The 22,206-nt window shown below is 38.2% G+C and overlaps 1 protein-coding gene across 1 annotated transcript in view; it reads right to left on the minus strand.

The window, feature by feature from the left end:
• The window catches only part of LOC137385481 (U5 small nuclear ribonucleoprotein 200 kDa helicase-like), a 70,039-nt gene that overhangs the window by 13,008 nt on the left and 34,825 nt on the right, over window positions 1-22,206 (minus strand). The window contains exons 21-31 of the mRNA XM_068071949.1: window positions 16,721-16,866; window positions 16,462-16,607; window positions 12,474-12,813; window positions 12,140-12,300; window positions 11,389-11,487; window positions 11,162-11,290; window positions 7,850-8,041; window positions 7,212-7,448; window positions 6,824-7,026; window positions 5,607-5,751; window positions 749-902 (exon numbers count right to left, since the gene is read on the minus strand). Of these exons, the coding sequence (XP_067928050.1) occupies window positions 749-902; window positions 5,607-5,751; window positions 6,824-7,026; window positions 7,212-7,448; window positions 7,850-8,041; window positions 11,162-11,290; window positions 11,389-11,487; window positions 12,140-12,300; window positions 12,474-12,813; window positions 16,462-16,607; window positions 16,721-16,866 (1,952 nt within the window). The remainder of the gene's footprint in view (window positions 1-748; window positions 903-5,606; window positions 5,752-6,823; window positions 7,027-7,211; window positions 7,449-7,849; window positions 8,042-11,161; window positions 11,291-11,388; window positions 11,488-12,139; window positions 12,301-12,473; window positions 12,814-16,461; window positions 16,608-16,720; window positions 16,867-22,206) is intronic.

The raw sequence follows: 22,206 nt of genomic DNA on the forward strand, positions 1-22,206 counted from the left end.
TAATCTTTGTTAGTGACTGAACACTAATATTTGTTAGTGACTGTACAATAATCTTTGTTAGTGACTGTACACTAATCTTTGTTAGTGACTGTACACTAATCTTTGTTAGTGACTGTACAATAATCTTTGTTAGTGAATGTATGACAATCTTTGTTAGTGACTGAACACTAATCTTTGTTAGTGACTGTACACTAATCTGTGTTAGTGACTGTACAATAATCTTTGTTAGTGAATGTACAACAATCTTTGTTAGTGACTGCACACTAATCTTTAACTATTAACATAACCCTGTAACATCGGTACTGTTATTAATAAAAACTTATAATTCCTAGCATTTTTTTTCCAGTAAGTACTGTTAGCGTGTCTAAATGCCTTTGAGCTATTCTAAAATAGATCTCTTAACTAATTTTTATAATTACAACAAGTCTGCAGCAAAGATGATATGCAAAATATAATGACTCGACTCGTTGGTTGAAAGGTTGATAGATTTGTAGTGATCTCTAAACTGTGTAGTTCTACGGTGTAGTTCTACTGTGTAGTTCTTGCTTTTAATAAGACATCTACAGTGTGTTGAGAAAAGTTCAGAGTGCCCTATAGCTGTTTAGGAAGGTGATAGGAAGTCATCAAGAAAGGTGACATACACAGAAGCAAGAAATGTCGATGTGATTATAACAACAACTGATAAGCCAAATGAAATCCATGTGTGTTTGTTTAGTGGATTTCAAGTAAATTACCAAGTCAGTTATACCTTGTAGGTTGTAGTAGTTAGGGTTCTGTGTCATGCGCCGGTAAAGGAAAGTCCATGTGAGGTAGTCGACAGCATCCTGCTTGTTCTCCACAGTCTTTGTCACTATCTCGGCATTGAAATGGTCATGCAGAAAATGGTCCAAATGCGATTCAATCTAAAATATAGGTGCTGCTTGATTATGACCAGGAAGGCGTGAACGAAGAGAGAGAGAAGCCAAGTCAATGTCAACAGCTTGCTATTCAGATAAAAAGGACATGACATCTCTTTTGGTGAACAGTCTTAAATGGACTGATTAGTGAAGAGTTGGCTTGAAATGTTTAACCTTTTCACCATTCCAAAGTTTTCGCTGCACCACAGCATCAAATTCTCAAATTGAAACCTCTCATTTAAATTTCATGAGAATTGATATGCCACTCGTTTATTATTGTTATTACTAGTCCCAAACTGTAGATTGTTACAGATGAATCAGACGACACCAAATGAGAAATTAATTGTTTGGCAATTGGCCATTGCCAGCTAGGCTTCCAGTTATGTGCTAAAGATTGTTTTATGATGTTTGTATTTTTTAGTTGGGGATGCCCATCACGAGTAACAAAATCTACACACGCCGACCATGAGATACTGTCAAGAAAACAAGTCAAACAGAAATGTTGAAACTGAAGAACACATAAATTTATTGGGCTCATATCATAGCTTATGTTTCTAAGTGACAAGCTCTTTTGCAATGGATAGCTGCCAAATGGGCTAGCCATTGCTAAACCTGACTAGCAAAGACATCTCCTAGCTAAACCTGACTAGCAAAGACATATTTTAGCTAAACAAACGATGAAGCACATTACTAATTTTGAAACTACAATAATTAACAACTATCTTGTTTATGTTAACAATAATTAACAACTACCTTGTTTATGTAGTATATATCTACTTATAGTCTGTTGTGAGAAGGAAAAACATTTGGCTGTCTCATTCTAGAGCACACTTAACCCTTTCGCAGGCGATTTTTTAAAACTAAATCATACTCCCATGGGCGAATTAATTTTCCAAAAAGTCAATTTTTTTTAAAAGGTTCTTACACTTTTCTGTGTGTTATTATGTGCATATATCTATGTTTAAAGGTGCATATGTATACATGTATATGTCCATAGGCATATATATATTATAAACAAATAAAAATGTATAACATAAAATATATGCTTTTCATAATAATTGTCTATTTACGAATGATATTTTCAAAAGTATTCTCCTTTACAAAGGCCCACATCACAGTCTTTGCACTATGTACTTATTCGTGTAACAAAGAGCTCCCACAAAAATGTACTTCCTGGATTGACAGGCTCAAAAAACTTTTCAAAATACTCTACTGGTTGACCATCTACTGGAGTAAATACTGGGCCTGTCACTGCTATAAACTGCTGAATTGTAGGAGATTTATCTCTGTTTATGTTGGTTATATTCTTCCAGGCACTAGCATCACTCCTACTCACATCCTCATCATTACTGCTACCAGCCTTTTCATCACTGTCACTTCCAGATGTAAAGCCACTCCAATCACAATTCAAACCTGATTCACTGTCATCTCTTGCTACTAAATCTAAAAAATCAATGTCAGCTCTGAATCTCTTAGTAATTTCGGTACTAGTACTTGCTTTATTAGAATAATCTCGGGAGGTTCTTTTAAAAGTCGCCATGACGGTAAACTAAAGTCAAACTCTCAAAAGATTTGGTAAATAAAAGCTAAAACCGAAGCAAGAAAAATAAAAGTTGATAAACTATTTAGAACAATTTTCTAATTTTTTTCGAAAGTTTATTTATTCATCACTGCTAAAAACGATCGTTTTTTTCAACCTTAAAGTCAATTTTTGAGGCTAACAGAAACTACTATATCGTAGCTTGCTATTGGTAAAAAAAGTAAACAAAAAACGGCATTTAGCTAACCAGAAACTGCAATAATAAAATAAGTTCCCGAAACGACAAAGACGTCGCACTGCCCATTAACAGCCGTATCGCAAAGCGACAAAAACGTCGCTCTGCTCGCGAAAGGGTTAAGGAGTTTTAGTCATCTCATTCTAGAGCACACTTAAGGAGTTTTAGTCGTCTCATTCTAGAGCACACTTAAGGAGTTTTAGTCGTCTCATTCTAGAGCACACTTGAGGAGTTTTAGTCGTCTCATTCTAGAGCACACTTAAGGAGTTTTAGTCGTCTCATTCTAGAGCACACTTAAGGAGTTTTAGTCGTCTCATTCTAGAGCACACTTAAGGAGTTTTAGTCGTCTCATTCTAGAGCACACTTAAGGAGTTTTAGTCGTCTCATTCTAGAGCACACTTAAGGAGTTTTAGTCGTCTCATTCTAGAGCACACTTGAGGAGTTTTAGTCGTCTCATTTTCGAGCACACTTGAGGAGTTTTAGTCGTCTCATTCTAGAGCAAACTTAAGGAGTTTTAGTCGTCTCATTCTAGAGCAAACTTAAGGAGTTTTAGTCGTCTCATTCTAGAGCACACTTAAGGAGTTTTGGTCGTCTCATTCTAGAGCACACTTAAGGAGTTTTAGTCGTCTCATTCTAGAGCACACTTACAAAGTTTTAGTCGTCTCATTCTAGAGCAAACTTAAGGAGTTTTAGTCGTCTCATTCTAGAGCACACTTGAGGAGTTTTAGTCATCTCATTCTAGAGCACACTTGAGGAGTTTTAGTCGTCTCATTCTAGAGCACACTTACGGAGTTTTAGTCGTCTCATTCTAGAGCACACTTAAGGAGTTTTAGTCGTCTCATTCTAGAGCACACTTAAGGAGTTTTAGTCGTCTCATTCTAGAGCACACTTAAGGAGTTTTAGTCGTCTCATTCTAGAGCACACTCAAGGAGTTTTAGTCGTCTCATTCTAGAGCACGCTTAAGGAGTTTTAGTCATCTCATTCTAGAGCACACTTAAGGAGTTTTAGTCGTCTCATTCTAGAGCACGCTTAAGGAGTTTTAGTCGTCTCATTCTAAAGCACACTTAAGGAGTTTTAGTCATCTCATTTTAGAGCACAGTTGCATAACATACAGGTACACACAAGCCCTGTACCATCTACAGCCGTATTACATACAGGTACACACACACGCCCTGTACCATCTACAGTCGTATTACATACAGGTACACACATGCTCTGTACCATCTACACCCGTATTACATACAGGTACACACGTGCCCTGTACCATCTACAGTCGTATTACATACAGGTACACACGTGCCCTGTACCATCTACAGTCGTATTACATACAGGTACACACAAGCCCTGTACCATCTACACCCGTATAACAAACAGGTACAGCTACAGTGACTGGTCAGATCCAAAGTAGTCTGATAGATTTCTTTGATTTGGTCAATGCTTTCTCTGGTAGAAAAAAAGCCTAACACTGAAGGAAGTTTCAGTTTGGTCGATGAGAGAGATGATTCTAAAAGCCACGTGAGCATAATCTTAGTGAGGCAATCCGTGTGAAAGGCTGGGAATAATATATATATATAATAATATATATTATAATAATAATATATATATACACCGTAAAACCTCTAATTGAACGCCGTGGCACTCTAATTTCGAAATATCTCTATTAGTTGATATCTATTGCTTGCAATTGACCTGCGATGATATTATAGCCTGTGTTCTTCTTTGCAATTTGCTTGAGTTTTCAATATTTATTTTATTCTAAATTTGAAAACAACTTATTTTATATTTGTGTTTGACATTGTTGAATAAAAGCTCATTGCATTCTTTGATATGTTTGCTACAATTTGTAGCCAAAACTGGCTTTTTATGTGCAATAGAAGTGGAGTTATGAGCATCGTTCCATCGTAAGCCGTGTTAAGATAGCTGCAAGGACGCTAATAATTAAATAACATGCTATAAATCTGCATATTTATATATTATACACAAATAATCTATCAAATGATACAAATAATTATATTTATGAACAAGTGACATAAACGAATCATACTTATATTACATGCAGAAACAAAAATTACGTTTTTAACACAAAGATATTTCCATCATTTGCTCGGATAGCTGCGTTCTGATTGTTGCTTTCGATGGAACGAACATCTTTTAGTTGTCCAGTCCAATACCTTCCACAATATCTTTTGACCTCAACTCTCCTTTTGCACCGCTGAACTAGTCGTGAAAATATTAGCGTTCAAAAATGTTTTAGCATAGCTTTCACGTGCTGCATTGAGCGCGTAAGGCGTAAAAGTTTGCTTAGTAAACGTAACCTTTGGTCCAAAACTTGCGAACTGGTTTTTATACGCACGTCCTTCGAAGTATTAGGACAGCGTTAAACAAGGGTTTACTATTAGCCTGAGACAGTAGTTATTTCTATGGCGTTGCTTTCAAAGTTCAATCTACCATCGTGAAATTAAACCGGTTTTTTTCTATGTAGGCTTCTTCAAAGTAGAACGACCGCGTTAAACAGAGAACTACTACTAGCCTGAAACCGTTATTGATTATTTCTATGGTGTCGCTTTCAAAGTTTTAACGAAAAAAAACAGAAAAGCTTTGGAATTGGATAACAAGAAAATTAATTGCTACTAATATAAACGATTCATTATTAATACGATTTTGTAGACACTTCTACTGATCAGTTGATATTATGGACTCGTAAAGATCAAATATTGTCGAGGTGGTTTTCAAATGGAGGTGACGTTCAATTGGAGAGTGGCGATCTATTTTTCAACTCTTCCCTCAGGGTGACAGCGTTCAAATAGAGGCGGCGTTCAATTAGAGGTTTTACGGTATATATATTTGAACAATTATGTTCCAATTACTAATGCCTTGTAGTGTTTGTTCTAGGTGAGTAATCGCAGGCCAGAAGAAAGGATTGCTAAAGACTTACAGCCATTGGATCCTCGAGAAACTTCTTATAGTAGGCCTTTTTACTGGTCTGACAGAGTATGACTGCCTTGCCTTCTTCTTCCCTCCCTGGCAGATTTGCTTGGCCAATCATCTGCAACACCTCAGCTATTGGGTAGTCCTCATACCTACAGAGTAAAAACGACATAATGCTACTATCTATGAACAACAATAAAAACCTGTCACAAACTCCGACATTGTAGAGGTTGGTAAAGCGTGCACTATAGTAAAACAGATAACTCCACCCCTGCAGAAGCATATACAGGTCATACGAACATCTACTCCTGAACTATAAGTAAGGGATTTCAAATGGCCACCGCGTGTATCAGATTACCCGAAATACTTGGGCATTATGAAAAACACAGTGAAACTCGGATAACTCGCCCTCGGATAACTCGAAAACACGATTAACTCAACGTATTTTTTTGGTCCGTTCCAACGCAATGATAAATGGCTTTAGATAACTCGACCGAAACTCCGTTAACTCGAACAGTTTTTTGTCAAACGGCTACCGAGACGGTTGTTACTATCGCTTTAGAATATCACTTTATTCCAAGCCATAGAGATAAACATCGACTTTTAGTGGTTCTTAGGCCTCGTTATTACCAACATCGGCAAAATATTTTCATTAACCACTTTTCTAAAGGTTTGCAAAACTCAAATTTTACCAAACATCCGCTTAGCGATAACCCTCTGAAAGCAAGAAAAGCGAAGTAAAATTCGGATAAATTTAAAGTAAAATCGGCAAAATTGATAATGGGTTTTTAATAATAAAGCAGCTTTGTAATATCTGACTTACTGCAAAATTGATCTTGGTTAAAACGCTCGGTAGAAAAATATGTATGTATTTTTTCTGAGCGTTTTAACCGCGATCAAGTTTTGCCAATTTTAATCTGAGAACGTCCTGGCAGTCACATCACCCAAAACAACAAACAAATCTCAAGTGATAGAAAAATATCTATACTTTCTGATTAAAAATATTTAAAACTTCACACGAGAGACCCTTTAACTTGCAACAAGCAATCTATGCTTTTGATTTATATATAGTTTGTATATGTACATGGATCTACTGATAAATACGTGCACTTATGGCTGTCCTGATAACTTGAACGCTCTAATAACTCGAACACTTTTGCTCGGTCCTTGAAGTTTGAGTTATCCGAGTTTCACTGTATGTAGGAAGAAAAGTACTTAACATACGCATGCACTTTGCCGTTGTAAAACTGTGTGTCCATAACAACGACGAGGTAAGCATTGAGACTGCTGCCCCAAGCGAGGTTCTTAGAGACAACTACGAGCTGGATAGCTCCGCTGTTGAATAACTTGGTCACGATTCTGCGGTCTGTATCGGATAGGCCTTCATGCAGGTAAGCTACACCATTGCACACCGTTTCCTTGAGTGTCTGAAGCATACAACGTTTATGTAAATGGGGAAGTAGCAGATATGAGATCCAACATAACGTGTCACGTATCAAATTGTTTCGGAATAGATACTTGAAGCGATAAGTTATATGAGAAAATGCATGCCACTGGTTTGTTACACAACATGACATATGCAGCATGCAATGATATAAGGAAGCCCAAATACCTTATCGTTCAGTTGGAGTAAAAAGGGCTCTAGGTCTTGCGCTGTCACATGCAGGAATCGGGCAGCATTCTTTTCAGCGAGTGTGTAAGTGATGAGATCAATAGCTGTGAGTCTAGTTTGCTTGCGAGACGGTACATACACGATGGCCGACTTATTGACGGAGTGTCTGTTAATGGCCTGGTAAACAGGTTTGACCATAGCAAGCAGTCGAGACTGGTTGTGTGTTATATTGAATCCCTGCAATAGATTATAGAATTTTATATTAGAATGCAATTTAGATGGTGAACACTAAGTACCACCATATAACATGTTTGAACAATAATGACAAATTTAAATACAACTAATCGACAAGCAGCTTCTCAAAATCTGTCTTTGATCTGTTTTACCACTACAAGCCGCTCTAGATGAGCAATGTCTCTCCCTCCCCCGCTTTCTCTCTCTCCCTCTCCCTTTCCCTCTCCCCCCAACTCTCTCTCCCCAACTCTCTCTCTCTCCTCAACTCTCTCTCTCTCTCCCCAACTCTCTCTCTCCCCAACTCTTTCTCTCCCCTTCCCCCTCCCCTCCCCTCCCCCTCCCGCTAACTAACTCTCCCTTTCTCACTCGATATATGTTGAGAACGGTACAGCTCATCCCCCTACCTGAATGTGTAACTCGAGGGGCAGCGGTCTGACAGTAGGCAAAAAGCTGAATGTGCCAGTAGCGCTGCATCCCAGCCACCCAGCAATGTCCTTGACATTGCCTATGGATACACTCAAGGCAACTATACGGATGTTCTTCTTGATCTGTGATGATATATATCTCATACGAGAGGTGATGACTTCAAGTACGGGCTGCAATCACAAAGCACGCCTTCAAGAGAAACTTAACGGGTTAGGAGACTGTATAAAGATACATTTACCACAGTATATGTATGGTTAGGAGACTATAGAGATACGTTTACCACAGTACATGTAGGGTTAGGAGGCTGTATACAAATATGTTTACCACAGTACATGTAGGGTTAGAAGACTGTATAGAGATATGTTTACCACAGTACATGTAGGGTTAGAAGACTGTATAAAGATACGTTTACCACAGTATATGTAGAGTTAGAAGACTGTATAGAGATATGTTTACCACAGTACATGTAAATGGTTGACAGAAACAACAAAACTTCTGAATCAAGTACAAGAAACAGGTATAAAAATGTTGCCATAGAATCCTAGCATGTATGCTACTATACAGGAGAGTGAACAGGAACAAATGCTGACTAATCTTCAAGTCAATAGGATTTATTTACATATTGCTACATGAAATCGCGAGCAGTATTAAATCTTCGTGTCTAGCTTGCATCACTCAGATATCCATCAACTTTAGTTTGCATCAAAGCTAACAAACTTAGGCTATATATAATCTATATATATATATATATCTCAAAGTATGTCTGTCTGTCGTCTGTCTGCATTACAGCTATAGATTTTAAAACCTTTGAATAAAGAATCCGTACTGAAGAAGATTTGATCTCGAACCCTGCCGTTCCCCAGTCCGACACCCTCCCCAATAGGCCCCAGAGAATGAGTTGACAGCTTGCCGATATAAGACGCTATACGAGGGCACATACCCAACTGCTTTGCATACCACGCAGGGTGATTGCATAAGTAAGTGATTGCCATTAGTTGGCTTACAAATTTTTTTAACAAGTTTGTATATGTTTAACAAGCACATGTTATACATGTTCAACAAGCACATGTTATACACCTGTTCACATGATAAGATATAAAGAAACAGAATAACTAGTGAGCACACTAATTAAAAACCCTGCAGTAGTAGATGGTACACAGCATATGCACACAACTAGCAAGGATTGTAGATGGTACACAGCATATGCACACAACTAGCAAGGGTTGTAGATGGTACACAGCACATGCACACAACTAGCAAGGGTTGTAGATGGTACACAGCACATGCACACAACTAGCAAGGATTGTAGATGGTACACAGCATATCCACACAACTAGCAAGGGTTGTAGATGGTACACAGCACATGCACACAACTAGCAAGGGTTGTAGATGGTACACAGCATATGCACACAACTAGCAAGGGTTGTAGATGGTACACAGCACATGCACACAACTAGCAAGGGTTGTAGATGGTACACAGCATATGCACACAACTAGCAAAGATTGTAGATGGTACATAGCATATGCACACAACTAGCAAGGGTTGTAGATGGTACACAGCACATGCACACAACTAGCAAGGGTAGTAGATGGTACACAGCACATGCACACAACTAGCAAGGATTGTAGATGGTACACAGCACATGCACACAACTAGCAAGGGTTGTAGATGGTACACAGCATATGCACACAACTAGCAAGGATTGTAGATGGTACACAGCACATGCATACAACTAGCAAGGGTTGTAGATGGTACACAGCACATGCACACAACTAGCAAGGGTTGTAGATGGTACACAGCATATGCACACAACTAGCAAGGGTTGTAGATGGTACACAGCATATGCACACAACTAGCAAGGATTGTAGATGGTACACAGCATATGCACACAACTAGCAAGGATTGTAGATGGTACACAGCACATGCATACAACTAGCAAGGGTTGTAGATGGTACACAGCACATGCACACAACTAGCAAGGGTTGTAGATGGTACACAGCATATGCACACAACTAGCAAGGGTTGTAGATGGTACACAGCATATGCACACAACTAGCAAGGATTGTAGATGGTACACAGCACATGCACACAACTAGCAAGGGTTGTAGATGGTACACAGCACATGCACACAACTAGCAAGGGTTGTAGATGGTACACAGCATATCCACACAACTAGCAAGGATTGTAGATGGTATACAGCACATGCACACAACTAGCAAGGGTTGTAGATGGTACACAGCACATGCACACAACTAGCAAGGATTGTAGATGGTACACAGCACATGCACACAACTAGCAAGGGTTGTAGATGGTACACAGCATATGCACACAACTAGCAAGGATTGTAGATGGTACACAGCATATGCACACAACTAGCAAGGATTGTAGATGGTACACAGCATATGCACACAACTAGCAAGGGTTGTAGATGGTATACAGCACATGCACACAACTAGCAAGGGTTGTAGATGGTACACAGCACATGCACACAACTAGCAAGGGTTGTAGATGGTACACAGCATATGCACACAACTAGCAAGGATTGTAGATGGTATACAGCACATGCACACAACTAGCAAGGGTTGTAGATGGTACACAGCACATGCACACAACTAGCAAGGATTGTAGATGGTACACAGCACATGCACACAACTAGCAAGGGTTGTAGATGGTACACAGCATATGCACACAACTAGCAAGGATTGTAGATGGTACACAGCATATGCACACAACTAGCAAGGATTGTAGATGGTACACAGCATATCCACACAACTAGCAAGGGTTGTAGATGGTACACAGCATATGCACACAACTAGCAAGGGTTGTAGATGGTACACAGCATATGCACACAACTAGCAAGGATTGTAGATGGTACACAGCATATCCACACAACTAGCAAGGATTGTAGATGGTACACAGCACATGCACACAACTAGCAAGGATTGTAGATGGTACACAGCACATGCACACAACTAGCAAGGGTTGTAGATGGTACACAGCATATGCACACAACTAGCAAGGATTGTAGATGGTACACAGCACATGCACACAACTAGCAAGGGTTGTAGATGGTACACAGCACATGCACACAACTAGCAAGGGTTGTAGATGGTACACAGCATATGCACACAACTAGCAAGGGTTGTAGATGGTACACAGCGCATGCACACAACTAGCAAGGGTTGTAGATGGTACACAGCACATGCACACAACTAGCAAGGGTTGTAGATGGTACATATGCACTCAATATCTATTGTGACCGGGCATTTAAAAGCAAGGCAAAAACTACCCCTCCGGTTTCGGCGAGCAGGTGAAGTTCATCTACGATGAACAAGTCCACATTTTGTATGTTCTTTCTTTGTTTCCACCTTCTTGAAAGGACATCCCACTTCTCAGGGGTCGAAACAATCACATTGCCCTACAAGGTTGTCATAATATTTGTTGAAGATGACATATTCAGCATTCATAAATATCATCAGAGCAATAATTGCTAAAGTGTGCAAAAACTACTTATACCTTCGCAAGCAACTTCAAATCAGCTCCGGTTTCGCCGGTCAGCAGCACGACTTTCTTTCCCAAACCACCACCAAACTTCGACTGCCATTGACTATATACCTGTGAAAGCAAAAACTAGCCTGACATTCAGAGGTCACTAACAAACCAAAACATCAAAAACTAGCTTGCAGATACCATGTAGTAATTATACTTCCATCCACCAAATTCAACAGTGTCACGGTTAAGTTTGTTGTTAATGATGGACAAAACAACCTCATACTCGTGTCACTGTAATTTGACTCAAATTATTAATGTTATAAATGCCAAGCTACACTTTTGTATTATGAATACACTAGTAAGAATGCACTTGCACAATTAGCTCCTGTTTGAATATTACTGTACAGCATACAATGACAAAACATCTCAAGTAGCCAATGCTTTGCGATAAGTAGCCGTCCAATGATCTGGCGCAAATAATCAGGACAGATATGCCACTACAATGGAATACTGCTCCAAGATGCGCTCACCTAATGCTAGTCATGAGATCATATACATAAATAAGAGATATCGTGGCAATAAAGTGCCAAACTGTTACATAAAGAGTCAGGGTGATTAGCATTGTTATACAAACAACCAAAGTTTGATATCAGATGAACGTAAATGACAAGAAGCGATATTTAACATTTAACAATAAGCTTTTACAACAAAAAACAATAAAAAAAGTTGAGACTTTTATTCAGGGGAGACAAATACAAAACAACAGCACACGTACCTGCTCAGCAAGTGCCTCCAGTGGTGTAACGTAGACACATCGTCCTTCAGGGCTTAGTGTGAGCATTCGCAGTAGAGCAAACTCGGCACACACAGTCTTGCCACTCCCAGTAGGAGCACCGATGAAAACATTTTCATCGGTGTTGTAAAGTGTGTTGAACACTAGAAAGTGTATAGACTAAGTAGTATGTAGTGTGTTGACTGCTACATATAGACCGAGAGGTATACTAATATATAGACTGAGAGGTATACTGATATATAGACTGAGAGGTATACTAATATATAGACTGAGAGGTATACTAATATATACACTGAGAGGTATGCCAATTTTTTACCTTGGGTCTGAATGGGGTTGAAAAACTGAAGATTGTAGAGCTTCTCGTATTCGCCATTTCTGAGTGCTGAGACTGGCAGCGGCTGAAGGTCCAACAACTCTGTTGGCAGTGGATACTTCTCAGGTAGAATAAGGTGCCGGAAAGAGACAGGAAGCTGGGTCTCTGAGGCTATCCACCTATCACTAATGACTTTGATGAAGTACTGAGGGGGGAGAGGCTCAAAGACGGGAACAAAAAATTTGACGACATGCTCGTCTTGCACAAACTTTTGTTTGAGGAGGAAGTATTCATGATGGAGAATCGTCTCGTCATCCACATCTGTCACCCAGATCCAGAAGGCCTATAAAGTAATGCTAAGGTATCAGCTCGCTCTACTAGAATACAGTCAAACATGGATAACTCGTCCACGGATAGCTCGAACACATGGTTAATTCGAACATTTCCTTTGGTCCGTTCCCACGTAATGATAAATTGCTATAAATAACTCGAACTCAACACTGTTAATTCGAACTGTTTTTTTGCCCAACGGCTACCGAAACGGTTGTTATCGCTTTAGAAAATCACTTTATTCAAAGCCATAGAGGTAAACTTCATCTTTTCGTAATTCATAAGCGTCGTTATTACCACCATCGGCAAAATATTTTTGTCAACGACTTTTCTAAAAGTTTGGTGAAATTTGACTTATACTACGATACGATGAATAGCACGGGCTAGCCGGGTCACGCGCGCAAGGATTTTCGCCACGCACATACAAAACAAAAATCGCATGTTGTTTTGTATGTGCGTGGCGAAAATCCTTGAGTGCGTGACCCGGCTAGCCCGTGATGAATAGTTTTCCGACGTTGATTCCGTGTTGAATCAACGTCGGAATGTTGAATGTTTAAAACGTCTTAAAATTGTTGTAATACGTTGTCTGAGCTACAAAAAACTATTCATCGTTTGACCTAAACACAGAATACGTGTGTACATTCAATAAGTATCTATTAAAAAAGCGTGAGTGATATAGAATGTACCGTAAAACCTCGTAAAACTTCTAATTGAACTGCCTCGGAGTGTTGCTCTTAACGAATCCCAGGTAAAGTAAGGTAATCTGCATAAACTTCAAGAAAAAACGGCAAAATTGATCGTGGGTAAAACCCCAAAAGAAAAAAATGTCTTTTCTTTTGAGCATTTCAACAACGATCAAGTTTTGCCAATGTCAATCTGAAAAACGTCCTGGCAATAACATCACCTCAAACAACAAACCAATCTCAAGTGATAGAAAAATCTCTATACTTTTTCATGAAAACGTTTTAAACTTTACATTAGAAGCATTTAATTTGAAACAAGCCATTTGTGCTTTTGATTTATATTATAGTTTGTATATGTACATGTATCTACTAATAACTAAGTAAATATATGGACTTGTGACAGTGCTCTGATAACTTGAACGCTCTGATAATTCGAACACTTTTGCTCGGTCCCTTGAAGTTCGAGTTATCCATGTTTGACTGTAGTTTGAAAATTAAGCTATGCGTTAATGAGCTGTTCACGAAAATCAGGCGATATCTGTGTCAGCGAATTCGCAATGTAGACAATCATCGACTTGGAGAAACTTTGACTTACATGAGTGAATGTTTAATTTCCATGTTGTTTCCATTCTCATCGGCAATAAGTGCACAAACATGGTTTGAATATATAATTTTTGTTCAGTTAAGAATTAAGAAATCAAAGATTAACCACTTTCTTTGAATTTTACCAAATTATTACCCAGTGATTATTATTTTATTATTATTTCACCCAGCAATTATTATTATTATTTCACCCAATGATTATTTAAGTTTAGAGAGTTTAAAGCAATTCAAGGATTTGAAAAGCTTTACAAATAACAACCGTGTAAAAGTTGCCAATTCTTTTGACAGATATTCATTCTCAGAAAAAATTCTAATACATAACGATAAAATAACTTTTTGGCATGTTTTCATTTTATATTATTAGGTATAAGAATAAAATACTTAATAACTTAAGAATTAATAGACGATTTAAACTGCATCGCCAAACTGACCAGTAAACTATTACCTTGGAAAACCTTCCATAAAAGTTCTCTACAACTCTGGTAACTAAGTTTGAGTTGAAGTTTTATGACTGAGCTAACGATACTCTGCATGGGTCGATATTCAGGATTGCTCCATGTTGAGGTGAGCTTAATACGCAAAACTACTCAAACCTCAGGACTACTCAAACCTCAGAACTACTCAAACCTCAGGACTACTCAAACCTCGGAACTACTCAAACCTCGGAACTACTCAAACCTCAGGACTACTCAAACCTCAGGGCTACTCAAACCTCAGAAATACTCAAACCTCAGGACTACTCAAACCTCAGGACTACTCAAACCTCAGGGCTACTCAAACCTCAGAAATACTCAAACCTCAGGACTACTCAAACCTCAAAACTACTCAAACCTCAAAACTACTCAAACCTCAAAACTACTCAAACCTCAGAAATACTCAAACCTCAGGACTACTCAAACCTCAGGACTACTCAAACCTCAGGGCTACTCAAACCTCAGAAATGCTCAAACCTCAGGACTACTCGAACCTCAAAACTACTCAAACCTCAGAAATACTCAAACCTCAGGACTACTCAAACCTCAAAACTACTCAAACCTCAAAACTACTCAAACCTCAAAACTACTCAAACCTCAGAAATACTCAAACCTCAGGACTACTCAAACCTCAGGACTACTCAAACCTCAGGGCTACTCAAACCTCAGAAATACTCAAACCTCAGGACTACTCGAACCTCAAAACTACTCAAACCTCAGAAATACTCAAACCTCAGGGCTACTCGAACCTCAGGACTACTCGAACCTCAGGGCTACTCAAACCTCAGAAATACTCAAACCTCAGAAATACTCAAACCTCAGAAATACTCAAACCTCAGGGCTACTCGAACCTCAGGACTACTCAAACCTCAGGACTACTCAAACCTCAGGGCTACTCGAACCTCAGGACTACTCAAACCTCAGGGCTACTCAAACCTCACAACTGCATAAAGTTCAGAACTTGAAGATTGTGAAGTTATAAGCCAACCCTAGAAGAACAGTCCTGAAATCAGGGAATTTATAATAATTCGCAGATAAGACGACCCTATAAAATATAACATGCCGTACATATCCATCAAAGCAAAAGGTTGCAGAAGTGGAGCAGCTTTTGTAGGCTTAGTACAAAACGTTTCTGATTGGAGGGTAGTTGTATAATTAGCCCATCGTGTCTCCGCTTAATCAAAAGGAAACAACCCTCTGTTGGCGTTGAGCCAATGGAAAACATATTTGCATCTCATGATGATCTTAATTTCGCTTTGCAAAAACACATTTTTATAGCTAATTCATCTACGCAATGATCAGACGTTCAGATGATCAGGTTTCACAAACTGTAAATCAACATACTTCTGATAATTATCTATTGAACAATAGTAGTGACAATAAGTATTTATTTTTAATAGTAATAATAATGCCGTAAGCTAGAATATAGTGGTAACTCGTCTGACTCAGAACATGCTTAACTTGTCAACCACAATAGTATGAAGAGGACATAAAAAAGTATCTGAACTCATTCTGCAACACATTTGTGACCTTTTTATGGCATCAGATGATGTAAAATTTTATGTTAATTAATTTGGTCAAATGTTATGAGATATACGCGCCAATGTTGATCCTGTTGTATAGTAATATATAACAAGTGGAGGAACATCATTAGTGCAAATACAACGTAATATTTGCATGCTCGTCAATAATGGACTTATTCATCAAGCTGTTGCAACAGCACATATTCAGACTATCGCAAAGACTCTTGTTGGTTAATTGTCTGCTATAACTATGCTATAAACCTGTTTAACAAACAAGAAAACACTTTCTTATTAGATAACGATAAGCATACTCCTCTAATTATTCAGCACAATAATATGCAAAGAGGAACATAAACTTCCAAGTCTGTAGAGTACAAACCTCGGAGTTGCCATGAATCTTTTCATCCCACTGAAAGTCAGGAGTTATTGTGAGCTCAACTCGGAGTGTCGATCTTGTTATGGGTTGCACATGAACAGCTAACTCCAACTTGGGAAACTGGTGAACATGCCTGTGAATCATCTTGCCTATAAAGGAAAAAAGAACTCGTCAAAGTCCACTCAAAGTTCTATCGGTGCTAGGAAGAGAGCATTGCAAAGGTGAGAAAAGAGTAGCTCGGCTCTTATTAAATATGACTTACCCATCTTGGGCATTCTCACGAGTTCAGCTATCTCATTGTGGCCAAGGTCATAGAATCTTTCCCATGCAAAATTCTTTTTCTCTATCTTCTTCACCACCTCCTCAGGGATCCGTCGAAACTGTCGTAGAGGACACATCGACTGCCACCTGCAAAAGCGTGTCACCAAAAGATTAAAAACAGTTCCTGAGAGCTTCTGCTAGGCAGCGCAAGCGCAAAGTTGCTGACAGATAAACCATTACCAGAGCATAAAAAGAGCGGCTAATGTACTAGCCGCAGACAATAGTTCATTCTAAGAATAATTGTAAATGGCTGAAACATTCAAAGCTATTAATGAAGAAAATGTGGGCAACATAAGAGACATAATGTGACTGACAGGAAACATGGCAAGTTTGTAGACCAGAACTAGTTAACTTGCAGAGGAGCTCACCAAGTTAGTATCACAATAGCCAAAATATCGGTCGAATTATAAGTCCGTATCATAGCTAAAGTTGGTAATTCTCGTGGCTTATAAAATAACAGATAACTAGCAATGCAATTGCGAGTTGTCTATTTGCGGAGTAATTTTTATTAGAATCACTATAATTTTAATAAAAATAAAGAGAAATTTAAATTAGGTACAATCACCTGAATTCTTCATGACAGCTATGACTCTATGAATGCATAGCTAGAAATGTTTTATATTTTAACGCAGCATTGCTTAATTATCAGAAGCACGATAGAGCGCCTATGACTACACTAGGGGAGTATCTTATTTACAATCCTTTATTACTACGACAGTGTGATTACATCAAGTGTGTCCCTATCTCTTTAAACTCCTTAAAAATAATGCTGCAACATGAACTACAACATCCCTTTTACGCAACCGTAAAATGCTGATTGCTCATATAAATGATAAGTTATTAAAAAAACTTTTAATCAATAAAATGTAGAATATTGTTAGAAATTTTTAATGTGTGTTCGACATGTGTGTGTAACAACTTCGCATTCTGCCTTTGGAACAAACATTGATCAGGTTTACTACTGATGAATATTGGCCACTGTTGTACTTGTAAGAAAGGCTTCTGAGCGTAGTTTGAATAATGCTTAAAACTGCAAAGACAGGTTTCTGTTTACCATCCGTAGCCTGCTGAGCATCGGTGTGACAAAAAGGGTGATCTGATCGCCTGCACACATATACAATCCATATCTCGACATACGAAAGCCCCAACATATGAGAAATTTGAGATACGAGCAAATTTCAACAAAAATATGCCCTGAGATACCAGACAAATTTGAGATGCGAAAAAATGAGCTGATCACCGAGTAAGTTATGTAAGTATAGACCTGCACGATGTTTCGGTTTGATCCGGTGGTTGCGGTTAGTTTATATTAAATCGAGCCGAATGTTTTATTTTCTGACATCGGACAAAACCGAAAACACCGGTTAACCGGTGTGAGTTTGAGGTGCGGTTTCGGTTTCCATATCATAAAAACTGTGCCTGCGTGCTTGGGCAGTTACACCGAATCTTCCATGGAAATTGACACTATTTTCTCTTGAAAGGTTTTTTAATCTTTACTTTACATATATACATAGATATCACACCCATTCTCGAAAGCTATTCTCGAAATCCTCCCGCTGCCATAAACGCTTTTATGCATTTTCTAGGGTCCACTACCATAGATGCATTATTGTGACTTTCCCAGCAATTACGTAGTAACCTGATTTTATTATTCGTTGACAACATAACCCACAGTCTTCAAAACTTTTATGAAGATGACAGTGTTGTCCGAAAACTTCTCTAGAAGAATTAGCCTAAAACAACGAATCAAATTTAAACTTTCTAACCTAAAAACGAACGTTTTTTGTGTGAGCTCATTTTTGTGCACCGCGCTCGAGTCAGAAAACAGGTAATTAGTTATGTTGATCACATTATAGCCAATTCAGATTTTCGTGATCATACTGATAATTAAAGTAGCAGCATTGTTTCTGATAGTGATGAAAGTAATAGTTTTGTAAGAGTAAGGAACATTGTGGAGAATCGTTTTAGCTTCGCATCAATCGTAACCTCACATAGCTTTATCATCGCACAAAGTATAGATCCATTGAATTTTTGGATAGCAATGTTGATTAAAATGTTGTCAGAATAAAATATGTACCATAACAAACATGTTCTAGATAGAGATTGAAAAAAATACTGTATACATATCATAAAGCAATATCGGCAGTTTTCGGTAAAATGCCTGGCACTGGGTAGATACTTGAATTTGTACATGGTTGGCAGTGAAAGGGTTAAATTTCATTACAAAAATCTGATGTTAAGGTTCATGAAATGAGGATGTTCAGGTTGCCTCGGTGTCAGGTTAACCGCAATAAATTGTGACATCATTTGACACCGTGGTGAGTCCTCATGTGTGTCGGTTATAAACGGTGTTCGATTGAAGTTGAGGTCAATAACCGAATTGGTATGGGGAGACAAATCGTGCAGGTCTATGTAAGTATGCCAAGCATGCGAGTGACCACTTTCGAGAACATCGCTCAGCCTTTCTTGTCAGATCAGTTTGAAAGTTTTTAAAGCTGGCTAAGTGATAGTGAAAGCTGGCTAAGTGATAGTGAAAGCTGGCTAAGTGATAGTGAAAGCTGGCTAAGTGATAGTGAAAGCTGGCTAAGTGATAGTGAAAGCTGGCTAAGTGATAGTGAAAGCTGGCTAAGTGATAGTGAAAGCTGGCTAAGTGATAGTGAAAGCTGGCTAAGTGATAGTGAAAGCTGGCTAAGTGATAGTGAAAGCTGGCTAAGTGATAGTGAAAGCTGGCTAAGTGATAGTGAAAGCTGGCTAAGTGATAGTGAAAGCTGGCTAAGTGATAGTGAAAGCTGGCTAAGTGATAGTGAAAGCTGGCTAAGTGATAGTGAAAGCTGGCTAAGTGATAGTGAAAGCTGGCTAAGTGATAGTGAAAGCTGGCTAAGTGATAGTGAAAGCTGGCTAAGTGATAGTGAAAGCTGGCTAAGTGATAGTGAAAGCTGGCTAAGTGATAGTGAAAGCTGGCTAAGTGATAGTGAAAGCTGGCTAAGTGATAGTGAAAGCTGGCTAAGTGATAGTGAAAGCTGGCTAAGTGATAGTGAAAGCTGGCTAAGTGATAGTGAAAGCTGGCTAAGTGATAGTGAAAGCTGGCTAAGTGATAGTGAAAGCTGGCTAAGTGATAATGAAAGCTGGCTAAGTGATAGTGAAAGCTGGCTAAGTGATAGTGAAAGCTGGCTAAGTGATAGTGAAAGCTGGCTAAGTGATAGTGAAAGCTGGCTAAGTGATAGTGAAAGCTGGCTAAGTGATAGTGAAAGCTGGCTAAGTGATAGTGAAAGCTGGCTAAGTGATAGTGAAAGCGAGGCGAAAAGAGGAGACCAGAAGATAATAAAAATAAAAACAGAATCAGAAGTGTAAGATTGAAACTTATTTTTAAGGGTGTGCTTAGTAAACTAAACTTATTTAAATTAAATTTAAAGTCTATGCTATGTTACATAAGCATTACAAAAATGTAGCGTACTGAACATGTTGCCATCAAGTCTCTCTCACACTGCCATTAGCCACTACATCTGTATCGAAGTTAAGAATCTATATATATATATACATAAATTTCTCAAAACTGGTAGCGTGTGTATGTCCAGCTATAGCTATCAAAATCTTGGAATTGATATTCCACGTTCTAATGGACTTGGACTCACGGAGATTGCTACCGCAAGTTCAAAATCCATGCGCTCTACCACTGAGCCATACAAGGCATGATATTCTCAGACATTATCATATACCGTATACCAGTATGCGCACGCTAATTATTTTAGCCTTGCGCCCACGCGTTACGATACCCTTGTTAAGAAATAGTTCTTTGGTCAATTACTATATCTGAGATCAAGGCCAATTCTTCTCACGCGGACAATTATATTATCTACGTGAGAAAAGCCTCAACATTCTCTCTCCGTTCGGTCAGACAAAGACTGTACGATATCTCATTTTTACATTTGTACCAGTATCAAGAGGTACCAGTATCGTCGTATTCAAAGTTTGAATGGATAGCTTCTGGTGGAACAGTAACCTTTTGTATACATACACACTTCTATGCAAGAATTGTTATTATTAATTCAATATATTCAGGATTTTTATTTTCTCAGTTCGTATTAATTGTATCATTACCGAATCATCTTTTATTGTAATCGTAGCAAAACCGACTTAATTTAGCAACTAATTGCTAATTATTTCACATTTATATCTAAACTCTTTTATAGTTGTTTTATTTCTTATAATTTATTTGACTTGCACAAAACATTTTCCTCATGATATGAATTTTAAATGTTGTCTGTCAAAATTTAAAAACCTTTACAGATGTTTTTATATTCTCTTAAATTATTTCAATTACACAAAACACTATTCTCGTGATATGTAGTTTGAAAGTTAGAATGGCAAATGTTATTATATGTTAAATACAAATCAATTTTTTGTGCAAAGACTTTTTTATTAGCAAGGTAACGCCGGGTAGTACAGCTAGTTCCATACAAAACTGCACATAGCAATGTTACATTTTACTGCAGATGATAACCACTAGATAGATAATTGTTACTTTGTGAGCATAGGTAGTGAATAAGAACATGCTTTTTTATTGTAAGTTTTTAGGTTAGTTTTTGTCCCATGACAGGAACGTATTAGTTTGTGTTTAGTTATTTGATACAGGAAATACTGCTTTAGGATATGAGAGAATTAACATACGAACTCAGTTCTGGAACGCATTAAGCTCGTATGTCGAGGTATGACTAAACTTGAAAGATCTTATTGAAAGTTCCAAATAAAATTTTGAGTCAAACAGTTTGAATCTTAGCGTTAAAACTGGTAGCAGTCTTTTCACTTAAATCAGCATTCGCTTTTGTCAACGTTAACTTTATGTAATACCCATTTTAATATCTTAGCTGGTTTAGGGTACTTACCAATTACGGATTTACACAGAGAGCTTTTACGCTCGTGCTGTGTTAAATAAAAAAATTCAACATGACAGTGGACTAACGATTCATTGATGGAATTGTTTTGGCTTTCCTATATAGACATGCACACAGCGCTAAGAGAGCTGTAGTTTACTACACTTGCTGGAAGAGATGTTAAGTCTTTACATTGTTTACATCGGTGGACAATAATGAAGCCTTCACAATGTTTACCAGTGTCTGAACCAATCAAACTGAAAATGTTATCTTTAGAATGGTTGAAATCTAACTTTTGAAAGCTCTCCATGCTACATCTAGGTTATTCAAAGAATACTTGTTCATACTGAAACTGATGATGTCGTTAACAACTAACGAATACCACATTACCATAGGCCATACGCCTGATAAAAGATATTCATGACACATACTGTATGATTTAATGAACAAAATCTAACGTTCGATTGTTCACTTCAACTGCTAGTGATGGTACTGTACTCACAAGTGTTCATCCACCACTTCTACTGCTAGTGATGGTACTGTACTTACATGTGTT

Source organism: Watersipora subatra, chromosome 1 (genome assembly GCF_963576615.1).
Source record: "Watersipora subatra chromosome 1, tzWatSuba1.1, whole genome shotgun sequence".
Classification (NCBI taxonomy): domain Eukaryota; kingdom Metazoa; phylum Bryozoa; class Gymnolaemata; order Cheilostomatida; family Watersiporidae; genus Watersipora; species Watersipora subatra.